This window comes from Myxine glutinosa, chromosome 4, assembly GCF_964187855.1.
Source record: "Myxine glutinosa chromosome 4, kmMyxGlut1.1, whole genome shotgun sequence".
Lineage (NCBI taxonomy): Eukaryota > Metazoa > Chordata > Myxini > Myxiniformes > Myxinidae > Myxine > Myxine glutinosa.
The window spans coordinates 203,801,299-203,813,812 of NC_136264.1; the positions used below are offsets into that span (position 1 = coordinate 203,801,299).

At 44.5% G+C, this 12,514-nt stretch overlaps 1 protein-coding gene across 1 annotated transcript in view; it reads left to right on the plus strand.

Moving 5' to 3' along the window:
* Nucleotides 1-12,514, plus strand: part of DNAH12 (dynein axonemal heavy chain 12) — a 460,368-nt gene that overhangs the window by 391,919 nt on the left and 55,935 nt on the right. The window contains exons 51-54 of the mRNA XM_068114298.2: nucleotides 2,477-2,691; nucleotides 2,818-3,010; nucleotides 4,769-4,961; nucleotides 5,204-5,376. Coding sequence (XP_067970399.2) covers nucleotides 2,477-2,691; nucleotides 2,818-3,010; nucleotides 4,769-4,961; nucleotides 5,204-5,376 — 774 coding nt within the window. The remainder of the gene's footprint in view (nucleotides 1-2,476; nucleotides 2,692-2,817; nucleotides 3,011-4,768; nucleotides 4,962-5,203; nucleotides 5,377-12,514) is intronic.

Sequence of the window (12,514 nt, forward strand, 5' to 3'; positions counted from 1 at the left end):
ACCTCAAACAAACAATGTTGCTGCAATGTTTATATATATATTATATATATATACTGTATATATATACTGTATATATATATACATATCTCAAGTGTGTAACTTCAAATATATTTAAATACAAGCTTTACACTTACATGATTGACCCATGTAACACATGAGATACACCAGAGACAGACAATGTTTACATGAGAATGAGATACACCATGCGGATAAGAGAATTATTTAATTTCTAAGTGATTTGTCACCATAGAGAGATTGGGGCAAAATGATATACTGCATAGCATGATGTATCACAAAGTTATGGACGGATTCAGACGAGATTTGATGGACAGGTCGGGTGTTTGAAAAGGGCAAATAAATTCGATTTTGGTGAAGATCCAGATCCTGATCCGAATACGGTGGGTTTTTTTAAAAAGTGATTCTTCACAATTAAGATACAGAACCAAAAACGACACAGAGCATGATATCTCATAAAGTTATGGACGGGTTTTTCACAAAACTAGGTAGATGAGTTAGTTAGGCGACAAGAACAAGCTGATTAGAATTTGGTTCAGATCCGGATCCAGATCTGGCTTATCAGTGGGGATACAAAACGTAAACTGTTCAGCCTAGAGGAGGTGTGCGCACTATCAAGTGTCGATCTAGCTGGTAGATGTGGTTTTGAAAAGTCAACCCAAGCACAAGACAATCACAATTCCATCATGTGAACAATGACCAATTGAGAAACAATTATTTTGAGGGGTAATACAATTGCAAAATACGACAGATATAAATAATTTGTCTGGCCTGTTTGTGTTCTGATCAGAATCCCTGGTACCTGCTGTGAGAAATCCAGTTTGAAATCCCCTTATACCACCTGCATTCGCCCATTGTCCACGAATTGCATTGTCATTCATGTAAAACAATTGTTCTGAATGTGATCGATGCACAAACACCTCCTCAGATCGATGCAAACAAAAACAAGGAGAAAAATACATAAAATGTCATGGCCCCCGTGATTTTAGTAATTTTGCTGTACAGAGTTAAAATTACAAAACAAAATATTCTGCATATGTATACAATCATGTGTTGTCCTTGTGCCAAGTTTGAACAAAATTGGTCCATACATGTCGAGAAATGGTTGGGGACGGGTTGAAATAACAAAATGGCCACCAGTTGGCCATGTTGGATCTGATCTCGAAAACATATGACCTGCACATGTAAGCCATCATTCATGATATGTTTCCCAAATTTGAACAAGTTCGGTAAATGCAAGTCCGAAACAATGGTTGAGGACGTGTTCAATACCTGGGTTTTTACGCCACAGTTGACGAAGTCGCCGGAGGCATTTATGTTTTCAGGTTGTCCGTCCGGCTGTCCGTTCATCCGTCCGTGATAGGTTTTCGTTACCGCGATAACTTGAGATCGGCTGAAGGGATCCTTGTCAAACTCGGTGCAGGTATGTACAATGAGGTAAAGATTAACAGATTTGATTTTGGGGTCACGAGGCCAAAGGTCAGAGGTCATGTTAGGTAAAAAATCCTGTTACTGCGATAATTTGTGAACCAGTGATGGGATTCTGACCAAATTTGGTACTATTATGGAGAATGATGTAACGATGAACCGATTCGATTTTGGGGTCAAGAGATCAAAGGTTAAAGTCTGTGATATGTCTCTAACTTGAGAACAGCTGAAGTGATGTAATTCAAACTTGGTACAGGTACAGTATGTTTAATGATGTAAAGACTAACTGATTAGATTTTGGGGTCAAGAGGTCAAAGGTCAAAGTATGTAATAGATCTATAACTTGAGAACGGCTGAAGTGATCCATTTTAAACTTGGTACAATTATGTATAATGATGTAAAGATTAACTGATTAGACTTTAGGGTCAAAGGTCAAAGTCTGTAATAGGTCTATAACTTGAGAACGGCTGAAGTGATGCAATTCAAACCTGGTACATGTATGTATAATGATGTAAAGTTTAACTGATTAAAGTTTGGGGTCAAAGGCTAAAGGCCAGAGGTCATGTCAGGTAAAAACGTGATAACTTGAGAACAGCTGAATGGATTTAAATCAAACTTGGTACAAGTATAACAATGATGTAATAATGTGGGCGCAGGCATATTGGTCGACGTCGTGACGTCGAAGGGTGTCGTTCTAGTTTACAACTAAAATGGCTGACAGTCAACCATCTTTGATCGCATCATGAATCCAAATGATGTGCATATGTACACCATCATGATTGCCCGATTTGCCTTTGTTGCATTTGTTGCCTATTGCCTTTGCACCAAGTATGAACAAAATCGGTCCATACATGTCCGATATATGGTTGCGAACACATGCACAGACAGACAGGCAGACGGACGGACGAGACCCAATCCATAAGCTCCCGTTTCGGACTAATTCCAATGTTGACTAATAAAGTACTGAATGGTCTCTGTAAAAAAATTAAAATATATAAATTTGATTTGCTCTGTTTAACCCCCAAAACTCCAGGCCACTTATGATTGACCCAGAAGGCCAGGCAAACAAGTGGGTGAAGAATGCCGAACGTGACAACAAGCTGACAGTGATCAAACTAAGTGACAGTGACTACATGCGCAGCTTGGAGAATTGTGTGCAGTTTGGCTCACCACTTCTGCTTGAGAACCTGGGTCAAGAACTGGATCCTACGCTGGAGCCACTGCTGCTCAAGCAGACTTTCAAACAGGGTGAGTCCCATTTCCTAATGGTCAAATGTTCCTTTTCTCTTTCCTCATGTATCGCATACCAAGGTAACGCTTGCACTGCCTTTTTCCTCTTTGGTAGCTCTGCCTCTCAATGCTTCCTCCATCCAGGTGGCGTGGAGTGCATCAGGCTTGGGGAAAATATTGTTGAGTATTCGAGAGATTTTCGCTTCTACATCACTACCAAGTTAAGGAATCCTCACTACATGCCGGAGCTTGCCACCAAGGTCTCGCTGCTCAACTTCATGATCACTCCCGAGGGTCTGGAGGATCAGCTTATTGGCATTGTCGTAGCCAAGGAAAAGTGAGGACTTAGAGCATTAGCTGGTGTTACGTGCTCCCCCCCAAACCCCCTGGTCACGGTGTACCTCCGAGCCCCGAGAGGAGTCACGGCAGAAAGATGTGTTATTCTGTATGTCAAAGATCAATGGTGAAGCCACACCAATACCAACAAACAAATATTGTATTAAGATCACACAAGAATAACAGTACAACAACAATAGTAATCAATTGTACAACCAATATATATTTCCTATGATGGTACCATCAGGTTCGTACAATATAACTCACTGTGCTCCAAGTGAGCGAAAAGAAGAAGATTCCCAATGTCTCTAATCCCGGCTTCAAGCCAAAGTCCATTCCGGCTTCAAGCCAAAGTCTATTCAACTCCAGTGATCGTCCGTACGATGTCGTATCGAGACCAGAATCCCGTTGGGTTGGCAGTCACAGTCACGCGGCCAAAGCTGCGCAAAGGCGCCCTCAAGGCGACTGGGAAATCACATCCCCGGGTATGGACATTTCACGTCTCCAAATCGGCGAACCGCAGATTTCACACTCAAAAGCCACGTTACACACACACACACACACCAGATTAATGCCTGAATGTGGTGAAAATGGGTGAAGCGAAGTGAAAACCCTTGAGCGAAGCGCAAAGCGCGCGAGGCAAAATGGCTGACGGCCCGCTCTCATGGCATAACGGCACTCCAACGATTCTCTTCGGAATCGACTGCAAAACCTGTCACGCAGGTTTATCTGTCACAGCAATGACAACTCTGTCGCAGGACTCCCTTTCCTGGGAAACCCAAAGTTCACTCGTGACTCTCGTTCGCCAATCGTTCGCTCCAGACCTCGAAGCAACTAGGCTTCTTGTCCGACTCGCTCGCTCCACCTTTTTCTCCTCCTCTTCCTCTTCGTCATCGTCCGGTTCCGGTTTCATTTAAAACTAACTTTTTACCTTTTGAAAATAGTAATTTCAACTCCCTTAAACGACAACAATAATAGTACATGGAATCAAAAATGTTTACAGTGGATGAAAACCCCAACAACGGAAGTGACGAATCCGTAACACTGGTAATACCATAGTGCAGATGAACACAAAAGCATGCTTTTCCCTTCATAGGTAGCCATATTTGTATCTGCAAGTAGGTTTAACCAACAATGTATCTACCGTAACACTATTTAAAGTCACCAAATTGTATCAAACCCTAACTCGAACCAAACAAGTTTATCATGACCATCCAAGTCTACAACTGCTTGTTTCTGCAGTTATATTTATCTCATGGAGAGCTGTACATACAGTATATCACCAGCGGAATATTAAGAGAAATCAGTGTATTTCTAAATGAACCTCTTCTTCTTCTATGTTCATATGCAGCAGGAGGTTGTGGGGTAACATCATCAGCTGAGGATGCAGCTGTGCCCCTTCTGCTAGGTAGGGCAGTAATTTGTAATTTCTTTGTGGTGCCGGTGATAGCTCGCCTATTCTTCACGAAGGACACTGTTGGATCTTTAACGTCCACCAGCTAATGCCGAAAAACGGGATGCCAGTTCAACATCCGTCTGGGGAACGGGGTTGGCACACACATTGTTGAGTCACCTTGCCTGTGAAACACCGGGATGATCGCTTATTGCTGGATCAGAATTGAAGCCCAGGCGAGTGGGTGTATCTCTAGGCCATCCGGTCCTAGAAAATAAAATAAAAAAAACTTTTTCTGTCAAGCCCACTTTTATCGTAACCTTTTGTGACGTCTGTCTACTCATAGTTTATCCCCCATTTGTCTAGACCTGAGCTCGAGGACGAGAGAAATGCTCGGATTATACAGTCCGCCACAAACAAGCGGCAGCTGAAGGAGACCGAAGACAACATTTTGGAAACCCTGCATTTGTCTACGGGTAACATATTGGAAGACGAGTCGGCCATCGACATACTGGACTCTGCAAAAGTCATGTCCAATGAGATAACGAAAAAGCAACAGGTAATGGTGGAGAGTTATTCATTTGGCAATGTAATGTTTTACCAGGTAAATTTGTTATAAATAGTAAGTTCATTTGCTCCTAATTGTAAGCTCATAAGTTTGTGAGTCTCTTGCCCAACGCGATAAATGCTTCCTTAAGGTAGCTTTAGACTTGTGTCGTCATCTTCGGGGGAGGTTTGATGTTTCTTGGGGAAATGTGATGTTGATTGAAAACGTGTCCGATGTCATATTGCGCCGCGAAGATTGCCGAGAAGACCGAGCTGAAACTGGCAGAGTCTCGTGAAGGTTACCGGCCCATCGCTCAACACTCTTCCACACTCTTCTTCACCATTACGCAGCTGGGAAACATCGACCCCATGTATCAGTACTCGCTCACCTGGTTCGTCAATCTGTACGTCAATTCTATTCACGACAGGTGAGTCATGGATAGCAAAATGCCTCCACATTGAGCAGATTGCCATAAAGCTCGACAAGATGTGTAATCAGATGTTGAACTTTGATCTTCAAAAAATGACCTACTTATCAATGTCTTTCCTAAGCCTGGTGTTGGCTTAGCGGTTAGGGTGCCGGCTTGGGATCCTAGGATCCTGGGTTTGTAATCCCGGTCGATCGCTGAATTAACACCAGGGGGGTTGACTCAGCCCGTCTTCCTTCCGAGGTCGGCAAATTGAGTACCAGATCACTGGTAATTCCCTGTGTGACGCAACAGGCGACCTAACAGGGTTGGCGGCAGGAAGGGCATCTGGCCATAAAACATTGCTTCAAAAAGGGGACCACGGTGCCCGAAAAAGGGCCAACTCCTGCTCTGTGGGGAAAAAATGGCCTCTAAATAGATTTTCATAGAGGGGGTTCTAAATTCTATGTTGATGATGAAGCCTGTTGTTGGCTTAGCGGTTAGGGTGCTGGCTTGGGATCCTAGAATCCTGGGTTCGAATCCCGGTTGATCGCTGAATTAACGCCAGGGTGTCGCAAGAGGCGAAACCAACAGGTTTGGCAGGCAGGAAGGAGCATCCGGCCATTAAACATTGCTTCAAAAAGGGGACCATGGTGCCCAAAAAAGGCCAAACCGTGCTCTGCAGGGAAAAATGACCTCGCAATGTGTTTTTTTTTTAAATCAATGTCTTTCCTGTAATCCTCATTATGTGATGGCGAGGATATGCATTGAGGCAATTGATGTCCCCCGTACAGATCATTCCATTTGTTATAGAGGATTTATGCACCTGAGCCTACTGTGCATGGCAGGAATGTGTGGCAGAAGATCGTACCTTTCATTTTATCCACCCTTGGCATCATATTGTTCCCTTCATTTTACATCTCTTCCTCATCATTGGCAGCATGTTTTACCTTCTGCCGAGCACGGCCTTCATTGCAGCGCAGGAGGTGCGGTGTTCGGAGAACACAAGATTAACCTACATGTAAAACTCATTTTGAGGATACGTCTGCATTCCAAAGATCGTTTACAAATAATTTTGCGTAATTGCTATTTTTACAAAGATGAATAAATGGATCAGCAGTGATATGACATTTTTACCTCCGCCACCAAAGGTGGATTGAGGTTATGTTTTCACCCCTGTCTGTGTGTTTGTCTGTTTGTGAACAAGATATCTCAAAAAGTTGGGGATGGATTCCGACGAAATTTGGCGGAGCTGTAGGGTATTTGACAACGACGAAATGATGAGATTTTGGTGAAGATCCGGATTCGGCTACTAGAATTTTGTAAGTGATTTTTCATCATTGGGAGATGGGGCCAAAACGATACATAGCAGGGTATCTCAAAAAGTTATGGACGGATTATGACGAAACTTGGTGGACGAGTGGGTTAGATGACAAGAACTAGTCGATTCGATTTTGGTTCAGGTCTGAATCCAGATCCGGCCGATCAGTGGGATACAAAATATAAACTGGTGAGACTGGCAGAGGTATGCGCTCTATCTAGTGCCGTTCTAGTCTTTAAAATAAGCATTGTGTCGTCATTTCTCTACAGTTGAGCTTTCAGGCCAACTGATCATCATCTTCTTCATGTATGTTACGGCCTGAAGCACACCAAGCAAAGCCTTCAGTCACACTGTCTTTATTTATGGATTATCACACGAAAATCTCTTCCAACACATAAAACCAAGAAGGGAGAAAAGAGGGAAAAACCCGAATAGGCCAGTCCAAGAGTAGGCAGGTCCAAGAGTAGGCAGGTCCAAGAGTAGGCAGGTCCAAGAGTAGGCAGGTCCAAGAGTAGGCAGGTCCAAGAGTAGGCAGGTCCAAGAGTAGGCAAGTCCAAGAGTAGGCAGGTCCAAGAGTAGGCAGGTCCAAGAGTAGGCAGGTCCAAGAGTAGGCAGGTCCAAGAGTAGGCAGGTCCAAGAGTAGGCCGGTCCAAGAGTAGGCCGGTCCAAGAGTGGGCCGGTCCAAGAGTGGGCCGGTCCAAGATTGGGCCGGTCCAAGAGTGGGCCGGTCCAAGAGTGGGCAGGTCCAAGAGTGGGCCGGTCCAAGAGTGGGCCGGTCCAAGATTGGGCCGGTCCAAGATTGGGCCGGTCCAAGGTTAGGCCGGTCCAAGGTTAGGCCTGTCCAAGAGTAGGCAGGTCCAAGAGTAGGCAGGTCCAAGAGTGGGCAGGTCCAAGAGTGGGCCGGTCCAAGAGTGGGCCGGTCCAAGAGTGGGCCGGTCCAAGAGTGGGCCCCAAGGCAGGCCCAACAGTAGGCCCCAGGTCAGGCCCCGTAGTGGGCCCCAAGGCAGGCCCAGCAGTGGGCCCCAGGGCAGGCCTCGTAGTGGGCCCCAGTGCAGGTCGAGCATGAGGGGGTAGGAGTAGGCAAGTCCACGAGTCGGCCCCGAGGCAGGCAGCCAGTGTTCGATCAACGTCACCCTTCAAGTGGAGAGATTGCAGCTGGACATTCTACAACCCCTGAAAAAGCACTCTGCCATAAGCCCTCCTCCAAAATGGCCGCTCACTCCTCTGAATCACCTTCCTGGCCACTCCCCCACCCCACAGCCAATCAAAGGCTTTATACACATGGACCAAACCACTTGGTCTAACTCACAGGGGGGTGTGGGGGAAGGCAGAAGAAAAAGGTCACAAACCATAACATGTACCATGCCTTATGCAGAGGGATGGTTCTACCGAAGCAGTTACTAGGCTACAATCCTGGTTGAGTCGCCACTCTGATTCAGGAAGTCAGGGCAGGAAATTGTAATTTGTTCATGGTGTACTAGTCGGATCAATATGCCACATGACATCAAAAAATTGCAAGAAAACGTTTTATGGTATTTTTTTGGTTTTATTAGGTCTACAGAACATGCTAAAAGTTGCCAAAAATAGACTACCAGAAAGGGTCTAAATATGGCATGAGTAAAAATAACTAAATGTACGACTGACAAAAAAACAAAAACGGACTAAAATACTCCGAAATACCAAAAGAGTTACACAAACAGTCTACCCTCGAGAAGTTCGTTTCGCTCTGTAGAGTGTATGTTCCAACGTACCTTCCCCAAATATTTAGTCTTCATTTTCATCATCTGAAAATGGCTCAGTAGCCACATTACCTCAGTTGCCTTCTTGGCAAGGTCCACAAGCTCTGGTGCATTTAAGGTGATGTTTTTGCAGCTACATTTCAGTATGCTGCATCCCGTAGTGCAGTTGCAGTGGATTATTTTGAGCAGAATGTCTGGTGTAGGGCTATTGTGCATCATGAGTGGAATGAGTGTGTCCCCTTGCACGTCTCAGCCTTATTCAGTAGGGTCCATGCCGTCTTGTCCATCCAAACCATGACTTGTAGGTACATCCGCCGAGAGTGAAGGTTTGTGGCTGAGGTTTTTGGAGGCAGTCTTTCGGGTGTCACGAAGGTCTTTGCTGTGGCCACTTTCTTGCAAAGGAAGTTGTAGAGTAATGATGCTAAAGAGTCAGATTGGGTCCCGTTAAACAAGGACACCATCACCTTGCAACCAGTGGTTTCTATAGTAAATTGATCTACCATTGGTGCGCAAAAGACCTGTGAACAGGCATGCAAGACAGATTCACCCTTGATGACTTTTTGGAAAACAGATTTCTTCCCCAACCCAAAGATTCTCGAAGTAGTGTCGCATACGGAGAAGGCATGGGCAAACGATAGATCAGAGCAGACATCGTCACCAAGCAACCATTTCAGAACTTTGATGTTATAAACATTTGGTTCCCCCTTGTCTGACCGAAAGTACAGGTCCTTGCAATCCTTTGTAGTTGCATGATACAGCAGCAATACCAGCAGATCTGTGTCTTCTCCGATCATGGTTTTTGAATTGTAGGATGTCATTGCGACGGATGTTTTCACTATGTCCAAGTCTGTATCTCCCTCAGCTTGGATGATATTACAGCCTTTCTGCCGCAAGCGTTCAGAGATCAAGTTGATGAGGGCCTGTTTGTTCATTTTCATTTGAGAGGAAATCTTCCTTCTCCCAACGAATGTTGTTGTATCCAATATGTTGACCTTGTTCGAAACCAGAGTTCGATTTCGTTGCTGATGCGTATTGTCATTTGTACTTGATCCTCCATCATATCCATCAAAGATAACGGTGGCATTGCCATACAGATCTGGCGTGAAAGAAGTGTAGGCGTCGGCAATTGAGTTGTAGGTGCTGCCTTAGGTCCGTTTCAGTCGATGTAGAAGTGAACCACCATCTAGAACGTAGTGATCAGTTTTTGAAATTGAATGAAGAACAGCATCTTCTGACGAAGTAACATTCCATCGTATAGCATCCAGAAGTTGTGCTTTTTTGGCTTCCACATATGATTCTTTGCTTCAAACAAGGATGGAGGATATGGGGAAAGTTCATATTTCATTACCTCATCTAGGCACAGATTTCCCGACTGAGATACCTCAAGGAACCTCTGAAATAACAGTGCTGGATCAATGGTTCGATCCTTGGTATTCCTGTTTAGTTTGTGCGAATGTCTTCGTTTTTGCGAAGTGTCCTGTTTCGTTTGTGCGAATATGAGAAGGCAGATTGTCCTTCCATTTTCTTCACTTCACTCTTTCTGCCAACAATGAAAAGGTCCTGCACATTGACATCTGCAGCAGCATTTATCCCTGTGATGATGTTGTGAAGGATCACCTCATCCGAAAATGGAGAATGCTGTTCAAGCTTTGTGGCAATTTTGCCCAAGTCCATCTTGTCCCTGTCTATTCGTGATACAGATGCCTCTTTGTGTAGTTCGCTCGTTGTGTATAAGGTTCGACAGAATTCCTGCATGGCATAGTTGTAGGTGGAGGATACAGGAGAAGACATTGTCCAAACAGCTCGTTGATGTTCAGTCATTCCACTTCCTCTTATCAGGCCCCCCGTACTTTTAAGGGACCGCATCAGGGTCTGTTCGATCACCAAGTCTAATCCAAGACCAGCCCAGTATTGGTCGATGCGTCGGATCACATGGAATCCGTTTCTGAATTTCGAAAATACTGCAGAGTTTTCAGTTTCTAACGCCTGCATCTTCTGCAGGTAAAGATAAGCAGACTTTAGATAGTTGGGATGTGCAGCAGCAGCAAATATTGGTAAGCAGTCAGATAGAGCGTGGAGGTGCATTTGCCATGACCCTATGCGATCGGCCTCGACAAGTTCCCGGGCCTCTCCCAACATTTGCAGATAGTTCAGCCATAGTTTGCTCGTTTTTGAACTATTAGATAATTCAGACTTTTTGGAAACTAGTCCATGGGAAATCCGTTTGATACAATCACTTTTGAGTAATGTGTCCAAGTCTACAGTATATCACTCGTATCTAACATTGTATATTGTCTGTCAAGTTATTGCATGAAGATCTCAAATCTTGGCTCATCTGCAATGGCTTGAGCTGCGATCTGGTGCATCAGACACTGACAAACAAGGTGGTGTCCCCGAAATGCGCGCTGCACAGCTTTTCCATTCATCATGGGCACCACAGTGTTTTCACCGTAAATAGTCTCCAAGACGTCTTTCATGCCACTCCCTTCATCAGTACTCCGATGGCCCCCAACAGATTCATGAAGGTATGGAAGGTCCTAAGTAACAGCACAACATCGCTAACTGGGCTATTGTCTGGAACCTCATGTATTAGCGCTGAGGAAGCGCCTCTAGCGAATGACTTCCAGCCAGTGTAACGCGAATTCCTGTCACAGGAATTCTGAGATCATATAAGTGTGACGTGGCAGTTCCTGATTGGTTCGTGTTGGGGAACCCCTTCTCGCTGCCGACGTGACGTAAATTCGTGACATTTAAATGCATTAATTAAATAAAATAATTCTGTATACTGATTTTTATTGTCATATTCTTCATTATGCCTATGTACTCTGAAATAATGAGGAATCGGGAATAACAAAAGTGGATATGTCAAATCTTACTCGATCCCATATTACATGTACTTTCATTGCATACAAATTATACTTCCTCCTAGAAATTCCATGCCCGAACCTCAGCGCAATCCAAGAGGATTCACTTGTTATCTCGGAAGCTTTCCAAAAGAGTGGCTGGTCGAAAGTGACAACTGGTGGGGTGTTATGTTTATAAGCAAGTTTTCAAATGTACTCTAGTGTGGAGAAGATACATGTCTTGTTGCCAGGGTACATATCAATCATCGGTAGAAAACTACCGGAGACTGTCCGGGATAGTCACAGTCCTTGTGTCGTACATGCATCATTCCTCACCAATTTGGTACTGGTTGAGTGAAGTGAAAGGACATCTCCCACATTATGCCAATGTTGTGGTCCAGTTCATTTAGGAATGGCAGGGGCTGAAATTCTGTAATGCGACGAGTGTGTTCCGCAAAACGGTATTCATTGATATCCACTTTTGTCTGGTCAATGATGTCCAAGTCGGACAATTTGCGTCTGAGAACCGTGTGGTCGACGTGTTGGCCTGGGGTTACGGCTGCTATCATTCCCGTGCCATGGAATGTACCCTTTCCATCTCGGGTCACAATGTTGTGGTCGACGTTATCTGCTGCAAACAACAGCATCATATCCAGAATGTTGACGCCACCTAAAACATCAGGAGCGACTGAAGAAGAGGCGTTTTCCTCAAAACCTTTGCACTTCTGAGTACGAGGAGCAATAACCCATGGCAGAATGACTGTCTGTCAAAAACCTTGAGTGGAAGTGATGATGCATTTGGACAGCGAGCCCAAGTTTTAATGGTGCTATCACAGTTCTTGGACCAGCACTGCTTGAACAATTGTGTGCCCAATACTCGCTTCTTTCTAACGGGTGTCCTTTCCAACGATAAGATGTTTAAGCAGACAACACAAGCTCGGGGGAACATAGTCTATGGCAGACTACAGTTTAAGGTCTGTAGCTTTCGGATACTTATCTTTGAAACGTGGAACCAATGTTTTTCGATCACTTTTTATGAGTTTGGCGGCGGTTTCTATGAGGCCTCTCTTCTGGGCGTCCTCGTCGTCATCATGCGTCCTGTTGAAGTAATTAGTTAGGATTTTTGTAGTTTTCTCTCAAAGTCTTTTGAGAACCCACACAGGTAACATCATTAAAGGTTAAAAGTTGCCCCCCCCCCCCCTAGTTAGGCCACATGCAACACGTAGGTCACCTTAGAACGTTAGTTATTTCATAGT